The 20,484-nt window shown below is 44.4% G+C and overlaps 1 protein-coding gene across 1 annotated transcript; it reads right to left on the bottom strand.

Moving 5' to 3' along the window:
* Positions 1-5,040: 5,040 nt before the first annotated feature.
* cdc34a (cell division cycle 34 homolog (S. cerevisiae) a) lies at positions 5,041-19,768 on the bottom strand. The gene is made up of 5 exons (XM_012877832.3): positions 19,302-19,768; positions 9,463-9,549; positions 8,728-8,825; positions 7,022-7,156; positions 5,041-6,934 (listed from the first exon to the last, which is right to left on the bottom strand). Exons 1-5 carry the CDS (start codon positions 19,482-19,484, stop codon positions 6,712-6,714), a joined length of 726 nt encoding a protein of 241 aa, XP_012733286.1. The 5' UTR covers positions 19,485-19,768; the 3' UTR covers positions 5,041-6,711.
* Positions 19,769-20,484: the final 716 nt, after the last annotated feature.

Genomic DNA, 20,484 nt, shown 5'->3' with positions numbered 1-20,484 from the left:
TGCTTGTAAGCCTGTCAGCATTGGGGCATTCAGCTTATGGTATGAGGGATGGTGTCCTGGTGGCGTCTGATGGACCTAAACATGATGACCCAGAGATGTTCAATTAGATTTAGGTCAGGGGAGCATGGAGGTCAATCCTTCATCCTCTAGGAACTGCCTACATACATCTGCAACATGAGGCCACACATTATCTACACCAGGAAGAATCCAGGACCCACTGCACCTACAAATGGTCCAACAATGTCACATCAGCTCAGAGGAAACATCACATTTATGAAAAAAAAAAAAAAGCTCACTGCTGCCGAACCTGCCAATTATGATGTTCTCTGGCAAATGCCAGTCTAGGTACATGGTGTCAAGGGCCAGCTAGAGGACGTTGGTCCCCTCATGAAGTCCGTTTCTAATGGTTTGGTCAGAAACTTTCTCTTCACACTGCAGGGGGGGGAAAAAAATATGCTAAGTCTGAGAGAAAAGTGACTCAAAACAAGTGAAATTATCTGGCCTTGGAGCCAAATAATATCACTTGATAAAATTTCTTGATTTAAGATCATCATGTAATGTTGAACACCTGAAAAAAATAACTCTTAAAACATGAAAAAGTAACACTTTTAAAGCTAAATCTTTTATCTTAGTAAGAACCAAATAATCTGCAGTGCATGGACCACTGGCGGTCACTTCGTAGGGCTCTGGCACTACTCATCCCGTTCCTGCTTGCACAAAGGAGCAGATACCAGACCTGCTGATGGGTCAAGGACCTTTGAGGACCCTGTCCAGGTCCCCTAAGTGCCTGTCTCCTGCAATCTCCTCCGTGCTCCTGAGGAGACACGATAATAAACAAACCTTCTGGCAACGGCAGCCATACTGGTGGAGTTTAAACGCCTGAGCAGCCTCTAGGGTCCAGATATGTGAATATGAACATGAATATATAACATTAGTCTGCGATAGACAAGGATAGTCCCTTGCACAATCAATTCTGCACATACAAATGGTTTTAATAATACTCACCTGTACACTGTGACTTCTCCTGCATTGTCTACTGTTCACTTTTAAATCACTGCTGCACCTGATACTGTAATTTAAATTTTTACTGCAATTTTACAAGCTGTATGCAACGAAAATTTCGTTCTGTACGCACTCTGTGCATACAAAATGACAAAGTTGTCTAAGTCTAGACTGGTGATCTGTCCAGGGTGTACCCCGCCTCTCGCCCATTGACAGCTGGAGATAGGCACCAGCAACCCCTCATGTCCCCACAAGGGACAGACATGTTAGTAATCTTATTGAAGAGATTTTTATGTCATTAACCTTATTTTTCTTGCTTTTATACTTCAAAACCAAATGAGAAACAAATAAAGCACTTAGAAGGGCCATCAAAATGTCATTAAACACGCAATAAAGTGTTGGACAATATTTTAAAACAAACGTCAATCAAATGCTTATATCAGTGATTGATCAGCAATAAACTGTCAGCAGGTTCTTCACACATCTTACCTTCGTGCCCTGTGAGGATAAACTTTCCTGCAGTGTGGAAAGAAAGGGGAAAAACAAAGACAAACATCTAAAATCAGAGAAATCGCTTCTTAGTTTCCCGTTTGCATCTCAAAACACAGAAAGCATCAGAAAATCCTTTTTTAAAGTCTCCACCACCCTCTATGTGTAGCGGGGTGACTACTGGGTACACGTCTCATCCTGCGCTTTCAACTCTCCCACAGTTGTGCTGAGAAGTTTACAAATGTTCCCCATGGCCGTAAAGGTCCTCTGTGCAGCGCCTTTTTAACTATTTATGTCAGCCGATCCTTTTGCAGGTCGAGATCAAGCAACTTTTTTAAAGAATTGGGTGCACAGGTTGGAGTCTGTAGATGCTGTCAAGTCCACACAAGGCCCAACGTGTGCATGTGAAGCCGGGGCACAGTTATGGGAAAACAAATGAGGACACCACATTAAATGTTCATGTACCCACGTCTAGTCTTTCTAACCCCAGGAACAGAAAGTGATTTTAATACAGGTAAACGTCAAAGGTTCAACTTGTTTTGTTAAGATAAACTAAAATCTTTAATGAAAATGTTTCACTGCTGTTGGTAAAAATAGCCTCAGTCTGATGAAAGCCCCCCCCCGCTCCTCACCTTCAGCTGCTTGAGGGGTTTATTTCATGTATGGCTCATTTCACATCACCCTACATCACCTACCAGATCAAGAACTGGGCTTTCACTCAGCCAGGATTCTCCGTTTCTAAATTGATGGATTCAGTGGTCCAGTTCTGCTTTATCTGAAAAGTTTTTTGTGTTTGTTTTTTTATAGATCGCCTCCTTTTTGTCAAGCCCCTATGAATCCGTCATGGTTTTAAGGATCCTACGATGGCGAGCTGAGCAGGTGCCACTGCAGCAGGGCGTTTCCTGACCGTGACACTTCCACCTCTAGGCTCCATAGTTGGAATGAGCAGGTAAACTTCAGTTTGGCTTATTTTTTATATATATATATTTTTTTTTTTTAGAAAGCATAGATGTCCTCGTTACACACCACTATTTAAAATGTAAACACATGCAGTCCCTGATTATAGCAGCGTGCCCTTTCATATCAAGCAGGAGACTGTCGCGTTCTCAGGGTGAATTTGCTTGGAGGACCAGAGCCAGGTGTTTGGTAACTCGCTTGTCCTCCACTGGTTGGCCGTTTTCCAGAGAGAGGAAAGGCCGACTTTGAATCCTTCAAGACCTCCGAACATCTTACTAGACTACGATCTTATTTTGAAAGGCCTCAGAAGGCCCAACAAGCTCGCCCTGGAGGCCACGCTCATCCCAACACACGGGCATCGCCTGTTTCTTCAATTATGACTTCTATTTCTGCGCATTGTTCAAACCGATATTAAATGTCCACATTACCAAATATGTGAAAAATAAGCCCAGATTGGTACAGTGTCCTAATTTTTTCACACTGCTCTATACCTAGACACCCACTAAAATGTTTTGTGTGGTCCATTTGCACATTGCATCATCACCATAGGCGTCATGCATCCATCAGGGAGATTTTTACCATTCTTGTCAGGATAAGTTCATTTCAACTGGTCGACGCTTTTGCGTAGCCCACAAACGTTTTACTTGGTTGAAGTCTGGGTTTTCCAGAAGCTTAATGTTAGTCTGCTTTACCCATTATGGAGGTTTTGGAGGAAACCTCTTTGTCATCCTTGCAAAAACAGATAAATTGGCCTTCATTGTGAGCGCAAGGAAGGACTGATGTCAAAGAGCACACACGTCATCTTTAAACATTTAAACTTCTGAGTAAATATAATTAAAAGCTGAAGAAACAAGAGATGCAGAAAATAAAGTAATCCACTACTCAGGCCCTGAGGTGTTCATTGTGTCCGTCGGATTGCCAGACTGGGGAAAGAAACCACTCACATCTGAGACCACCCCACATGACGCTACCACCACCCCCATGCTAGACAGCTTGGGTTTGAAGGAATCACCTGGACTCCTGTGAACATTCTTCATGTTATTGTGACCAAGACGCCGAACCTTTGCCTCTTTGACCACAGCACATTAGCCCAGGGAGTATTTGGCTCGTCCACGTGGGCAGCAGTAAGTTTCATTCCAGTCTGAAGTTGCTTATTCTGGAGCTTCTATCCTCAGTCAGCACCTGCTCCGTCAACGGGGATATAAAACTTTGCTTTAACATGTCGGTTCTCTGGTGTCCAGGCAGCTTCCCATTCATGGCTTTAAACCTCCAGGTGTGTCGTCACAGAGGCAACTCAACTTGGAACTATTTAGAAATAACTTTATGCATTAAAAATAATATTTTAAGCAATTCATTGTTTAAACAACAGAAATAAATCAGTTGATGGTAAATTGGGTGTTTTCCCTCATACTCTACTCAAAGGTGGAGTTTTTTTTTTTTTTTACAACATTATAATTATTTCATGATTCTTTTGGTTTTAGAACCAACAACAATAAGTATACTAGCTTATCTGGTTCACCATATGACAGGGGAAAAAAAACAACAACTATACATTGGATAAGTTTTTGGTGGCTTCTGCTGTTCTTGAACACGCCAAACTATTTTTTCCGTCTCATGAGTACCAGTTTTGGTAAAATGGTTGATACCTGAACCCACCGGGTCTTTCAGAGACACACGTCCAAACATGAGACGGCTAAAGCATGGCAACATTAAGTTTGTGGGATGCCCCGACCTCAAATCTTTGGACGACACATAAAATTCGGGTCCGTGTCAACGGCCACCGAATCAAATTAACTTTACCAAATCACGCCAAAAAACAACACCAAGACTGAAGTTCTTGGCCGTTTGGCAAAAGGAAAACATGGAAGTGTAAACTTCTGACACAAACTGCAAGCACAAAAAGAGAAGGAGAGATCCGATTCTTACATGTCAGGGTTTACCCTGGGTTTCATACATTCATCTTTTCCAGCACCTGCAAAGGAGCACAGAAAACTATGAACAGGGGGGAGAGTTTAAAAAGAACTATATGGTTAATTGACTGAATCCGAAAAATAAATAAAAAATAAATAGATCAATATCTAATAAAGAACTTTATTTCAGAATTTAAATAGATTTACAAACCATAAGAAAAAAAAAGGAAAATATAAACAAGAAAACAAAACATCAAGTGATCGTCAAACTATCCACATGTGCATATCAAGGTAGAGATTGTAAACAGTCCTTTGAAGCCAAAAAGAACCCCCCCCCCCCACCCCACCCCCACCTGATCTGGCTCAGGTTCACTCGACCGGGATACAATGTGTTTGTTGGTGGTTGTTTTTCCTGAGGTTTTCCTTTTTTTTCCTTGAAATGCAGGGTTGGTTTTTAAACCAATCAGAGATCAGAAAACTCATGGGGGGAGGGGGGGAGAGGGGGGGGGAGGTGACAAGAAAAACAACAGTAGTCTGACAAAAACCAAATCCCATTCTCCAAAAGCGTAATAATACAGGGTTGGGAACCTTTGCAGATCCTAAAACGTGAACCAGTTAGGGATCCAGTGTGGAGGTAAAGGTTCCCAAAACATTGGCTGCTCCTCCCGTTGGTATCCATACGTTTTTTTGGTTCTTACATAATTGCGTTTCTGCCTCAACATTTCACCGCGCCGTACTTCCGCAACAAACTTGGGTTTAAAAATTAAAAATCATGTCAAACAATTGAAACACTAATTAAATCTTTGCAGCTCATATCAAAATTTGAGGAGAAAATAAACCCCCTGAAAAACTAAAACAGAAGTCAACCCTCAGCCCACTCACTCCATGACCGTTTTAGAGGAAATCAAACCCGAGGACCTCGCACCAACCGTTACGACACGTCTATGACCGCAGACACCTATCAGCATGCTAGTGAGCGACCACAGCGTCCGGCTCATGCTCGGGTAAAAACCCGTTCTGAACGCCCGCTCTGTCTCTGAGACCACCGGCGTTACAGTAGGGCTGAGACTCCCACTCTAAACACTGCTGCTCGTTAGCGGCGGCTGTGGGTACAAGGTCCCGCCCCACGCTACGTCCCACCGGCCAGCATCCATTCTTCTGAAACCCCCCCCTCTCAGCCGAGGCCAACTGGGCTCAGTGATTCAGGCGAGTCAAGATGGCTGCAATCCAGCCCAGCGTCTCAGGGGTAAAACAAAAACAATATAGACTCATCATGCTTGCTTGTGCGCACCGCCGCCAGCAGGAGGCGAGCTCGTCTGCTGTGGACACCTGTGCTGCTCTTGAGTGACGAACCGACGACTCGCTAAAGACGGGATCCCCTCCGGCTGGAGTTCGGTCTGCAAGGCTCCGCTTTTACTGCGTGGAACAGAAACTGGAGCTCCGGCTGCATAGATTTCTTTTTAATTCGAAACAGCACACTGGCGGCGTGATCTACATTTCACCCGTGGGTTCAGCTGTCGGCTCTTACCTTACAGCCCGGATAAATCTAACAGGTGCCTCTATAAATAAGCAGAGAGGTTATCCAACAGAAGTTTTCCAGCCTCGGGTCAGAGCTTGAATAACGCTTTTCTGATGGGGGGGGGGGGGGGGGGTTTGCCTGGACTGGTCACTTAGATCAGGGATTAAAGAAAGGCACAAGGAAGCGTGAGTAGCTCGCTGAAATGGATAACTTCCCCCGTCGTTTCGGAGCGGCCTGAGCCCCGCGGCTCTAAAAGTCAAAGGTGACGGGGAGTCAGGGCTTTGAACCGCGCGCTAACCAGAGGTCACCTATAATACGGCTCAGCCAGGACAGTCTGCCCCCCCCCCCAATCAGCTTCCCTTGCAGATCCGCTCCTGTTTTACAGTGATCTGATCTGTAGCAAAAGAGAGAAACCCAGCGGCGAAGGAAGCTCGGTTTCACTTGACATCTGTGGAGGAAATAAGTCTCAGGGCTTTAAAAGACTTTCTATTTTCTAACATTTTGACAGGTATCAGTGCAGAGGTGGTTCTTTACATTTATCTTGCCGTGTGTGTGTGTGTCGTGTGTGTGGCCTCTACTCTGATAACAGAACAAAAAAAATAATAAAAGCAAAGAGGAAAAGAAGAGGAAAGGACCAGAAAGGACTCTGCTGCTGTGGTTTCATTGAGCCAGGCTTTAGTGTGCAGCGCGTAACAGACGCTGGGCCCCGTGCCCACAGAGTCTGAGTTAAAGTTCAGTCCGTGACACAGGAGGGAGACTAGAGCATGTGTGTGGGTGAAAACCAGATGTGGTCATGGGAGGAGGGGGGAGGGGTGATGTCACAGCGAGGCGTGGTCAGGAGTCCTCGGTGCCGGAGTCGTCCTCGTTGTAGCAGCCGTTGTCGCTGTCTTCCTCTTCGTCTTCGTCCAGCACCTCGTCGTCGTAGTAGTCGTCGTATAAGAGGTTGGAGCCGTCGTCTGTGGGGGGGACCTGGGTGCGCACGCAGTATTCGTCCAGCGTGGTGGGAACTTTGACTCCGTCCCGCTCTGCGTCCGCTTTGGTAGACAGCACCTGTTTCCTTTGAAACGGGGAAGAACAGAAAGCTTTGAGTCGCCGGCGCGCGGACAGGCTTTCTTTACTAAAGGCGCCGCCCGCCCCCTCATACCTGATGATCTCGATGTATTCTCTGTCTTTCCCCTTGCTGTCCCTCCACTTGCGGTACATCACAGACGCGTCAACGTTGGCCGGGGAAAACGTGTTGGGCTCGTTGAGCAGAGAGATGACGCTGAGCAGGATGGTCCTGGGACACAAGCAGAGGAGGAGGAATCAAACGCAGGATGAGTAGACGAGTGAGACAAATAAACAAACTGGACCAAATGACAGGTAGCAACATCTGAGTTCAGCTCCTAAAGCCTCTCGGTTGAGATGCGGCGCAGATTCTCATGACAACTAAAACAGGCCTCTACTGGAAACGTGTTTTCAGACCGATCCATCTCCTACGAGCTTCCTAGGAGGATGTGGTTGCCCAACTGGGCGTCTCCAGAACCGCCAAACACTCAGCAGGTGTTGAGACGTGTTCCCAGAAACGGAGCAAAAGTTCGGTTGCCTTTGCTTTAAGCCCGTTGTCTTCCTTAGAGATGGTCATTACCGCCACACACTGACCCTGTCCAGCACAGACAGAGTTTTGTTGTGTACTTCACTTTTCTGAAAGGCCGTGAGAAATTATGTCTGAAATAATATAGAATTATCAGACGGGATCGAATTCTGCTTTTAATTTTCAACCGTTTGGTTAGAAGTTGGCTAAAACTGTGATTGATAGCGTCACCTTCCACAAACATCACTTTAGTCAGATTATGTGACACTGGATGATGTTAAAGAGAGACAACTGTAGGGTTAGACGTATAAATACACGAATATCTGATATAAAAAAATATAGCAGATCTGTAAACCCTTTAAATTCTTGAGACCAATAGGCAGCAAGTTGACAAACATGAAGCATCACCCAGATCCTCATCCTCTGTTCACGTACGTGGGCGTCAGACCGACGGAGCAATTACGCTGTTATTTTAATTAATGTGAACGGTTCCACATCTTCTAAAGGGCAAAAGAGGCCGATTTTTTTTTTTTTTTTTTTTTTTTTTTTTTTTAAACAAAGAATCGTTTCTAGTTCACAAAAAGGTTTCAACAACCCAACTATGTTTTAAAGAATTTGCCATTATTTTTTATTAAATCTAGACGTTTTTCGCTATTTAGCTTTTCTTCTAGTTTCTTCACATTTCTAAACATTTGATTTTAAAAATGTTGTGCTCTGATGGCGCAGGGGTAGTGCAGTCGGACTTAGTCCTTGACGTGGCTGACTCTGGCCTGATGTCCTATGCCCCAAGTCTTCCTCCCTCTCAAAACCCCTTTACTCTAAGCCACTAGTGCCCTAAAAACCCAGAAATAGAGTAAAAAAAATGTTGGGGGTTAAAACCAAGTCACGCTGACGCCAACTGGAACACTGCGCTGGACAAACTCCACATATGAAGGAGTTTAACCCGCCTAGTCGCTGTCAGGTTTGTATCCAACTATTGCTCACAGATGTACGAGTCAAAAACAAACCAGCAATGTTTTCCTTTTGCTCTTCTGTACAAATTAAGCTGCCACCAGCACCACAGTTTATCCACGCCGTCATATTTTATAGAAGAGATCATTTTAAAAAGCTGACTTGTTGTTTTCCTTGTGATGAGATCATCATCCACGAGTAATTTTACATTTACCACAGAAACCTAAACACTTTATGGTTAAATATTTAAACCCAAAATAAGTTTTTTTTTTTTTGTGAATTCAGAAGCAAGTGGATCATGTTCCTTTCTATCCATGGGATGTTACCTGACGTTCTGTGTGGGGTTCCACCTCTCTGAAGGGAGTTCTCCACTCTGTGGGTCGTCCACCGGTGGATGCAGGATGGAGATGCACACGTCTCCATTCTGCACAGACAACAGCACACACATTGCTCAGACACATAATTGGACTATTCGGATAATGAAAGGAAAACACTCGTAATTAAAAGGATTTTTAATGCAAACCCCCTTTTTCCCCCCTCACATTTATTTCTAAAGAGCCAATTTCTCCGCAGAGAGCCAACCTTGTGGCGGTAATTCTCTGGTATCATTGTGCAACATGAGGGGCTGCCTTTGAGCAGAGGGTGTGTAGACACGAGCCAATCAAAATGCAGCATTAAGGACTAAACTAGGATGTTGAAAACCAGCTCAGTCAGCAAATACAGCGCCTTTTTCTAACAGCCGGACAGAATTTAGAGATCATATTGGTGTTTGTTTCCAGGTCTCTCTCATGTTCCTTGCTGATGCCATGATATCCTGTTCTCAATAGAAACCTGAAACCTTTATTTCCATCTCCAACGTGAAAAACTAAGATTATGTAGCTGCACTACAGGTCAAAAAGCAGCTGAGAGGAAATAAAATGATCATCTCGTTGTCTTCATGATGCTGCAGGAACACACAGTTACAGCCAGATATAAGAAGAACCTCCATTTCTGCATTTCTGAAGGGGCAGAGTTCTGAGTGGCGTTCACAAAGAGATAAAAACAAAGTTTTTTGATGTTACCTCATAGATGTTGGGATGCCACATCTTGGTGAGGAAGCGGAACGCAGGCGGCGAGTACGGATAATCGACGGGGAACTTGATCCGAGCCTGAGGGTGAGAGAAGGAACACTGATGATGCGACAGAAAGCTTAATTATCCTCCTCGCGTGACAGCAGGCGTTTCACCACCACTTCCACAACCCAGAAACGTGGGAAACCTTTTCCAGAAGTGCAGGTGGAGCTGAGCGGCACAAGATGTTGAACCGGATTAAAATACCAACGAGTGCAAAAACTCAACCAATATGGACTGCATGGAAGCGATAGTAGGTGAGTTATTACACATTATTCAAACTCACTCTGCACGATAACATGTTTGGCCATCTGGGCGGTAGCCATCAGGCTATGATGCCTAAATGAGACGATTAGCCTGGATGCTAAAGCTCACGAAGACTTCATGCAGAGCAACATTTAACAGCATTGCTACTGCATGGTAAACAGATAATTTTGCCCTAAAGGAAGCAGATTCCTTTAAAACTACTGCTCACAGCTGCATTACAATAAAGCAAACACTTGAATTCTTCCACATAGCGGCTCTTTTTCGAGCATCCTGCATCCTTTTTCGAGGATGTCCGAGCTTCAGAGGGTTCCAGTCTGAGGATTTCTTGGACAACCTGAAGGAAAAACTGCTGAATGAGCCGAAATGTTCCTCGTCACCTCCGATAGCGATTCAGAGAAAAAGATAAACTGTTCAGTCACTGCAGACCACCCCAAACTGCTCGTGGAGGAGCAGTTCCACTGAAGCAGGGCCACATGCACAGTATAGAGCAAACTATCAACATTTGACATACATTACATAAAGAGGATCAACAATCAGGGAACATAATCTGCTCTCCCCCCACCAAACACCAGCGCAGAGGAAACGCTGACGTGATCCCAAATGGGGGGAAACATTAAATCCCTGGCTTTGAGCGGTCTTGGCAGAAAGCTGGCAGACAGGCAGAGGCCAGGGTTCAAGGCAGCGCCGAACATTACAGGCTGGCAGCGGCGCACAGAGCCAGCGGGGAGGTGGACGACAACCCAGCAGCAGCAGCAGCAGCAGCAGCAGCAGCGACGGTCACTGCTGGGTTTGATTCCCAACGTAAACGCTCCAATGATCAATGTGTCTGTGCATTAACCAAGACTGACATCACCTTTTAACTTTCTGCTCTTCCACATCATTCCTCCCATAAACAAAAAAACTGTGTGATTACAAAAAATAAGCGAAGGGAAGTAAAATGACCAAGTAGAAAAAGCAACAAAACAAACAAAAGTTGGAGTATTATGCTCCTTCTAGCTCTTTGTTTACTTTATTTTTTATTTAATTTTATCATCTTTTAATGTTTTCAGCCCATTAGCCATTTTTGTTTTACTTCATATTAATTGGTGTTTGATTTCCCCCCTTATTTTTGTTAGGATTATGGTTTATTGAGATCATGATTATTTGTTTGTTATAACATTTATTTTTATTAAAAAAAGTTTGATTGTGCTGGTATTATTCATATACCCTCAAAATAAATGGACATCATTATCATACAATGTATCAAGGTAATTAAAAACGATACAATGAAACACATTCAAGTTTACCAAAAAAATTATTTGATCAAATTAGTAAAAATATTAGGAAACTCAAGTTTTTTCTTTTTTTATATGTTTATTCTTTTTCTCCAGGATGTTTTAATAAAATAAATCTGCACAGTTCAAACCTTTTAGGTGCATTTATAGAAAACATTTCACTTTTCCTTTGGTGAACAAAAGATAATACTCAAACTTGCTCAGATGCTCTAAATAGCCACAATCATTCAGTCAAAATTATCCAATCAGGTGCTGCCATCACTTCCAGGGCCACAGGTGAGTAAAATCCAGCACCTGAGCTGCCGACTGTTTCTACAAACATTTGTGAAAGAAAGGAGTCGCTCCTGAATATGCAACACAGCGATGGAGGGGGTGGAAGCTGTAATACCTGTAATGGGTGAACCAGCGTCACATCCAACCCTTAGGTCATATGCGAGTCAAGGCGGTTTTGGTAATATAGCATTAGGAAAAGAAACGTTAATAAAGGCCAGAAGCAGAACATATCAATAAATAATCCCCCCACAAACTCACTTCTGCCCTTCAAATAGACAAACCGTCACACCTGTAGACCGCTGGCTGTAGAAAAAGGTCCAATCTCTCACCCTCTGGCTTTTTTTCTGCCTGTGCACGTTTACACAGTGCACCCTGGGAAAAAAGGCCTCATTCATCCCAGCCCTGCCAGACTGAAGGCAAACAGCTACCGTCTAAAGAGGGGAAATGCACTGGAGCAAAAATGTTCCTTTTGGTCTTTACTCATTTTGGTTTTGTAGTTTTTTCTCTCTCTCTCTTCTGCAAACTTGGGAGTTCCTGTCATTATTTCAGCTTTTAAAGAAGCTTGTGACCGACTCAAACGGCAGACGCTGTGGTTGATAGGCGGTGGAAAGGAGCTAAGAGCACAACAGGCAGCAGCCGAGGCTCGTTCGTTCTGCAGCACTGGAGTCTGTTTTTCTTCCCCAGTACTTCACACAGGGGAGAAGAAGAAGAAGAAGAAGAAGATAAGTTAGAACCAGTTTCTGAGCGCATATTTTCCTTGACAGGTAGCCGTCATCTTCTTGAGGAATCCCCTGAGGCTTTGTCCTCCTTTAACAGACATAAATTCATCCATCTTCCACTCTTGTTGACATTTGTGACTAATGATACTTTTTTTTTTAGACTGAAATATGAGTTTATGTCTAATTTTAAAGGATTTTATGGATTTACTGCAACCATTTCCATCAAGGTCAAGTTTTAGACACAAAACTTCAAACTAAGCGACTGAAAAAGGTGGAAGAGCGAACAGATCAGTAGACAGATAAACATACAAACAGACGAATGTACGGCTGGACTAAAGGATCAGTGGAAGGATTTTCTCATTTACTACAGAAAATATTTATCCCCAATTAAATTGACACTTCAAAAACAAACCTATATATTTGTGTAATTTATAAGCCTGTGATATTATCGTTTATCACCAAATAAGCCCACTTTAAAAAACCTCCACTCACTATCTCTACACCAATAGCTTTCCCTGGTTGCATACATTCAATTATCGCGCCCTGTTGGGTTACATTTTATTTCTGTGTTTTACACTTCATTTTTGCTCTATTTGTCAGGAAACGAGGCGCTGACCTCGTGATGATAAAGTACGACATCGCACATGCAAGCAGTGAGTAAACGAGGAGCAGCAATGGAGCTGTGTGTGTCAGCAACGTCCAGCAGAGGAGCGAAAAGAAAGGGCAAGCAACCCCGAAGATCCGGTTGGTCTTCAACCACGGCGCTCCGTTACTTTACTGCGGGACTCTTACTAAAGCTGCGTCAGATGTCGCCATGTTGCTTTCTGTTAGCAGCTGGCCCAACGTTTACGTCTGCTGATCGGATCAAAACAGGCTCAAAAACGACTCAGGAAACACCATCAGGATGAATGATTGTTTTATTAGAAGATGAATGTGTTTTTGTAATGGACGAAATACGTAACTAGGTCCCTTTATAAAAAAAAAAAAAAAAAAATTAAAAAAAAATAAAACCAGCTAGCCAACACTGCTGCACATCTGTGTCATTCAGGATTTATCATATTAGAGTGTGATCATTAAAGCGGTGTTATTTATCATTTAGTAAAACGACCTAGCCGTATTTCTAGTGACGAGGCGTAACTAGCATGACTCGCCTGACTAATCTACGGCTACGCAGCCTAGACAGAAACAAATGGTGAGGCGCGGTGTACGCAGACGCCTCTCAGACAGAACCAGCATCAACGTCCTCAGAAACTCGAGCTCATGGAGCTCAGCGGTTGGACAGAGCCGCGTGCCGTGAATCTTTAATGCTTGCACCGCGATTTCCTACACTTTATTCACCTCTTGCTCAGCCTACCTCACCCACTAACAGGTGCCTTAGTGAAGAGCAGACCCCCCCCCCCAATGACTGCTGGAGACGGGGCACCGGCTTACCAGAGACTGGCAACAAAGTAAGGAAGAAAGTGAAAACCAAATGAGCATTTTTAACCAACGTGACACACGCAGCATAAAACCACATCATCATTTCTGGCCTACTTAAGAAAGGAGTGGAGTCAGGGTTCAATCGCTCAAAGAGTTAAAGATCTGAGCAGCAGACACGAGGGAAGCCAATTTACCGCCTTACAAACATACAAAAAACAAGCCTCATTCTGCAAAGAACTTTCCTGGACCGTGACCCATAAAAAAAAAACCCCGCCTCGAGTAGAAAACAGGAATTAGACGGAGAACACAACACACCCTATGAAAAATGGCAGCGGAGTAAAGCAGGTCAATGAAAAGACCCCAAAAGGAACAAATCATTCTGGTCTCCCTGTGCACCTCAGCAAGGCCTCTGCACACCAGACACACGCGGCCCAGTAACGGAGGGACACCGCAGCTCAAGCGCACACACACACACACGTGTGTCAGAGTGAATCGTTTGCCATTCAGCAGCAGCCCCCCCCCCGCCTCCATTCTAAAACAAGGAGAGGAAAAAAAAGATTAAAAGTTGTCAGAACGGTTCCTATGAGATGGAGCTGCGCGTACGGACCACGCTTCAGAGAGACGATTGCCACACAGCTAGCCTAAACAGGAAAGAAACAGAAACACCGGCAGTGCTTCAGGGGACGATTATAACGAGCTGGGGCCTCACCCCCGTTAGCACCAGGTTCTGCTTTCAAAGGGGGGGGGGGGGGGGGGGGGCACCACTGTGAGGAAGGGACCAGTCTGCTCTTCAGCAAACCGTCTCAGCCTTCCTTCCTTCCTTCCTTCTTCCTCGGCCTGCTCTCGTTTGTCTGTGACAAGGCCTGGGGGGGGGGGGGGGAACCCTGCCCAGTCGATACCGGTGCGGCTGGGCAGGGTTGTCTTGCCTGTACCCGTCCCTCAGCGGCGGCTTCAAGCCTACAACGTCAGAGCGGAGAAGAAAGAGAGCTAAGACGCTGCTCGACAGGAAAGGGTGGCTGTCGGCTAATTGTCAGAGCTAGCCATTATCGGCCAAACCCAAAACCCCACTATTATACTGATGTGGAGTGAAAACCCTCACCGTGGTGATAAAATAACTTTGTTGTGGATGTGGAGACTAAGGTGAAGGTCTGCATGCGGTGCAGCCGGCTCCATTAAGCCCACAGAAGAGGGCAGACATGCAGCAGACCTGCCGGCCGCATCCGGCCCCGCTCACTGGTCAGCACGACAATCAGAGATTCAAAACGCACAACGGAGTGCTGCATTCCCACTCCAATACGAATCTGCTTCTTTTATAAAAAGATTTAAAAAAAAAACGTCCAGTTTTAAGGAGGCTACAACCATTTCCTTTTTTCTCTGGTCGCTACATTAGCTCCTATGTTGATGCATCCTAACAAGAGAAACGCGGCAAGTATGAACGCATCCGACTGTCAGGTTTACCACCGTCACTACATCAGAACGCGTTATTATCTTTGCAGTATTTGTGGATCATTTCCAGTTGTGATGAGCTGTTCAGCCTGCTGGACTGAGTCTCGCCGCAGGAGATTCTCTGGTCTGACTGGGAGGAGGAAGATGCCGAGTGCTGAAAGCAGTAATAATGAAACGTTTTTTTTCTTAATAATGTGCGGTCCTACTCTGAAGCGTTTATTTACTGAAGACGAAGGCAGTGCTGCTGCTCTCAGGTTAACATCTGACAAAAGCAGTCAAAAACAAAAACTTGCTTTTTTTTTTTATTATTTAGGACAGGAACAATGGCTTCAGTTGTCTGTAAGGTTAAACTACTACTCTTTTTAGTTAATCTCTAACCTAAAGTAACTCTTCTGGCCCTTTTTTTGGTACAGAGTAAAAGGAGGTAAAATTCTAGCTTTATGTCCCTTGGTGGTCTCCAATTTTCCACAGATGCACCCGACCTAAGGACAAATAATAGTTTGAATGTTATCAATTAAACGGGCAAGTTTAGAAAATAATAAAAAAAATAATAATAAATGGGAGACTTCAAATGAAACAAGTCACACTTTAGCAGGAATAAAGGAATTCAACGACTGAACTGCCGCTTGTAACGTAGCGAAGCTCAAAGAAAGCATTTGTGCTGCTGTAGAAAAGATTTATGGATCAATATTGTGACATATTTAAAATGTTGATCATATTCCATTCATACAGACACAACGCAGAAACCTGCCACACTTTAAACTTGCTGGAGAGCGACTGACCAGGATGGCTGATCTTTAAAGAGATTGTTGTGTTGCCTTTAGAGATGCATCAATCAGCCGGCAACCAATCAGAAGTGCTCAATTTCCCCCTGAATCAGCAGGTTAAATTGTCTTGTTGGCGGGGGATTTCTTCTGTTAGTTAAACAAATCTAAACGAAGAATTTTAGGGTCATTGGTTCAGACTTCAAAGAAAACCAGAAGCCGGTAATGGGCGGGTAAAAATCGGACGCGTGCCTCCGTACTTCAGAGCTCCCAGAAGTAAGAGTGCTACCAGTTTTTCCACATGCCCTCGTTCTTCTCACTCACCAGACGAGTGTATGAAAAGAGATCAAACGGCGTGTTTTCTAACTCCGTAGATCTGTCCCTTCCTTTAAGAACCCGGCGAACAGATAAAGCGCATCAATCACCACCCGGGGCCACGTGCTCGCTCTACAAGAGTGGCCAAGGCAGCCGGTGTGGGCTATACGCGTCCCCACATCGCTGCCAGCTATGAAACAAAACGGTCCCCTGCTTGTAATCAGACACTCTGAGCTTTGGGGCGGGGGGGATCGGGGATGCCTCATGTGACAAGGCAGGAGACGGACAGAAACCAGAGATGTGTCGGTGCACAGCGGCTGGTTGGGGGGGCTAATGAATGCCCGGCTTCTAATCTCAATGCCCCAGTCACTGTGGATACGGGCCAGTTATAAAAATCTCCACTGAATATCACGTCTGAATCCACCGGGTGGCTTAAAGCAACACCCACGTGGAGAAACTAAAGCGCTGACTCAGCCAGGTTTCCTCAGTATCTGCCCCGTTTCCGTTGAGCAAGGTAACCCGGCCCAAAGCTCTTCTCTCCTCCCTGCCTGGTGGAGTGGGGCGAACTGGTTGGGTGGAAACCCAGACGAGAACAATGAGTCATACCCATGCGCTGGATTTCACAGCCGGGACGTGCATTCCTGTCCCGACAAAGGAATCCCGCAGCGCCCACAGCGACACGCTAAAAACGCCGCCGCCCCCCCAGAGGCGATGGGACCCTCCGCTTGTGTTCTCAGGCTCCAAGACTAAAAAAAAAAACAAAACAACAACAACAAAAAACAAAGGTGGACCGAGCGTGCTTCTCCGGTTCTAGTATTACTCAATCCCAAACAGCTGAAGGGGCGTCTTAACAAAAACAGATCCATCAAACTGGGTTGGACAAAGGAAGCAAACTCATTACAGCAGCCGTTTATATCTTCTATTGACGCGCGGGCTGTAGCTCTCTTTTCTGACCTGGGCTGTTTCGCCACATTAGTGGAGGGTTGCCATGTTTTACTTGGCATCGGTGCCAACTTTCAGGACAGAACTACCAGAACCAGGAGGCACAGACCCACTCTAGCACAGAATATTACGCGAGCTCAATGTTTTTGAAGAACCTCAAGTCTATGTGCAAAATGTTTGTTACGTCTGAGCTTCGATTTCTGGGTTACAAACAGGCCGTCGCTTCTAAAGACTCAGGCTCAAATATTTTTTCCAACAAAGAGGTTTGATGAGCCGAAGCTGTCAGAAACGTTGGCCGAGGAAGAACATCTGTTAAACACCCCCCGACTCCCGAGGGAGGAAGTATACCAGAAAACAACAAGCTTATGAGTTACAAAGATAGCTACTTGTCACGCTGAAGGAGAAATCTGAAACAAAGCAGAGCCTAAATACCTACGACTCAGCTCGCCTGGCAGCCAGGGAATCTGAACCAGGAAAAACAAAACAAACAGCCAACCCCACTCAAGCCTGCTGAGTTAGAATGAAGACGAGAGGAAATGATCGAATCAGTTAGCGAGCCGACAAGTTGATCTACTCGGTACAGTATGCAGGACACCGAGAGCAGACGAGAGAGATAACAGTCAGATTACAAGAAAACCTGGAGGTATGGTCAGGTCCGGTACAGGAAAACAATGCAGACGGGATCTTAACTCTTAAGGTTACCCAAAACCTAAGCTTTAGTTGCTGTGTTGAGCCCGCCTTGATATTTTTTGTTTTACCTAATAAAACATTTTCAATTTTAATTTTCTTCTCCCAAGTGTAAATTGTGTATTGGGAGAAGCTGGAGCTGAATTGAATTTGAAATGAATTGGACTCTACATCATTGGATCCGGCTGTCTTGTGAAATTTCTTGAGATTACATTTGTTTGTAAGCGGGTGTTGTATAGAGAAAACTAAACTGAATAATAGCTGTTTGTAACATTGGCAGATCTTCAGTTCTTAAATGTTTTTTTCTAATGAGATCTGGAAACAACCCAACAGTCCTAGTTCATGTTTTCAAGTAACTATATAATAAAAATTACAGATCCAGCAGTTATTTGGCAAAAGGTCAGCTTTGATTGGTAATCAGCAGTTTAGGTGCATTTTTTTTTTCCTATTCATGAAATGCATCCAAATAACTCTATATTTGGTCTAAGAGCACATCAACTAACATGAAGTTTGATGGACTTTCAGTTCAATAAATGAGAGGAATTTAATAACAATCCAAACCTGGGGACAAAAGCTTTGGTGCATAAATAGGGGTGATCTTACAATCATCACACTAACTCTACCAAAAAACAAACAAACAAAAAAACTATGGAATATATCTTCTAGGTCTGACCTGCTGCGAAAATCAGAAAATGGTATGTGCCAGGAAAAGGCAGATTGGTGCATCAGCAACAATTAAACTGGTTTATGACAGGAACCGCTTTGGTCCCTGCATGACTGCCTGTATCAAAATGCTGGACCTTTCCCAGGCTTTAACCTAAATACAAGATATTTCTATTCAAATGAAACCATTTTCCTTGGCAGACCAACAGCTAGCTTGCCTAATGTCAATATATGGACATTTAGCTTTGAATGAAGCCATTATTATGCTGAATGGTGATTTTCTTACTGTACATCTGTAATTTGTGGGATCATTTTTCATCAGAAAGCTGCAAAAATCGACTTTAAAAAAAGTAATTACATCGATTCGGCCTTTTTTAAAAGGGAAATAACTGTTTGCCGAGTTTAACTGTGTGGTTAAAGCCATTTTGTAAAATAGGGAACAATGTTTCAACAGTTCAGCACATACTGACGGCTAAAGGGCTTCTGATTAGACGATCCAACCGATTAGTCTGTTAAATTAGCAGATAAAACTGTGAGAAGTGGCTACATTTCACGGTAAAAACCTCCACCAGGGTTGCAGTGATGAGCACAAAGGAGCTGATTGAATTAACGAAGGAGCGTCCCATCCAGGCGGCCAGCCTTTTGTTCCACGGCGAAGCCATCGATCACATCCCGAGTGGAACTGTAAACTAGGGTCAATAAACGGGGGATTTTCTAAAGGGGGAAACAAGCCTTCTTACGAGCGAGCACCGGCCATGAGACGCGAAGACGTTCTGGTGGAGGACAGTGTGATTTAAAGTGGAACAAAGAGCCCCGCTGTATCACAGCGCCGATTAAACTACCAGCTAAACAATGAGTTCGCAGTCGTAACTTTAACCCGCTGCTGGTGGGGGAGCGCTACACACAAGGCGAAGCTAACAGGGATGCTGTTTGTTTATGCGTTTTAGAAAGTAAGGCGAGAAAAAAAAATGTATTCCGGTGAAGAACAATAGATGTGCTGCTAGCTAACGTTAGCCACTCACCTTAAAATAACCACCCTCGTAGTGCGTGCTCGGGGGTCCGAATATCGCCACTTCCCAGTTGTACATGTCCGACTCGTCCACCAAAGTTATCTTGAACCCCTCCACCGGCTCCTCCTGGAGGCTCTTCATCTCCAGCATCAAGGCTTTTTGTGAACTGGCTACATGGTGCCCATGCTGAGCCATATTCCACAACGAATATTATGAGTATGTTTCAGCAACCCCGCCGCCGCCGACTGTGACTGCGAAGGACGAAGCTAGGTCGGTGCGAACAACGGCTACCAACGGAACAACGGACGTCGGTTGTCGTTGGCGTGTCTTCAGAGAGGGGGGGGGGGGGGGGAGAGACTAAGAGGAGAAAAAAAAAATAAAAACAAAAAAAACAGGATCTAAAAAAAAAAAGCCCACGGCGGCTGGGCTTTATTTGGTCACAGCTGGAGCGCCTTCTTCCTCTCTTGTTGTGAAGGAGCTCGCGGAGCTCAGCACATTCTAAATAGACCTGCGCCAATCAAGTAAGACGTCGAGTTTGCCTCACTTCCGGTTACAACTTTTCAAAATAAAGCCCAAATCTGTCAGGTGGACTCATAGCCCAAGTGCGCGCGCACACACACAAACAAAAATTCTAACTATTTTATAAAGAGAAATAAGCCATATGATACAGCGTGGCCCCTTTGATTTATTTGGGACTTTACAGAATTAATGAGAGCCTGTGTCCACAAATCAGGAATCACTACAAAACTAGAAGCCACTGTGTAATACTAAACCATCTCTCAAGTAAATACCTCCTAAAACTAATAATTAGTTGTTTCATTAGGCTATGGAGTTGGGTTATCATCAAGCAACTGATTTAAATCATGGTACACCCCTTTAATGATATCAAAATCCAGACTCCTCATAGGTGACTCCAAACCCATTTTGTTCTCTTGTATTTTTCCTTTTTAGCTTTCAGGAAAAATACTTGCTGGTGTGCTTCAGCCCACATTCCTGCTGCATAACCCAAATGCGCATGAACGTAAGGTAAACTGATGCATTTATGGTTCCATTAACTTGGGTACGTTGTCCAGGTCCCGAAGCATCAAAGCGAGTCTAGACCATCAGACTATAACTGGCATGTTAAACTATATTGGCATAATGTATTCTTTTTTTTTTTTTGTAAATGCATTAGTTTTACACCAAATGTGAAGGG

The sequence above is a fragment of the Fundulus heteroclitus genome, chromosome 9 (genome assembly GCF_011125445.2).
Source record: "Fundulus heteroclitus isolate FHET01 chromosome 9, MU-UCD_Fhet_4.1, whole genome shotgun sequence".
NCBI lineage: Eukaryota > Metazoa > Chordata > Actinopteri > Cyprinodontiformes > Fundulidae > Fundulus > Fundulus heteroclitus.
Note: the sequence above shows the minus strand (reverse complement) of the source record. Positions and strands in the feature narration are given on the sequence as shown.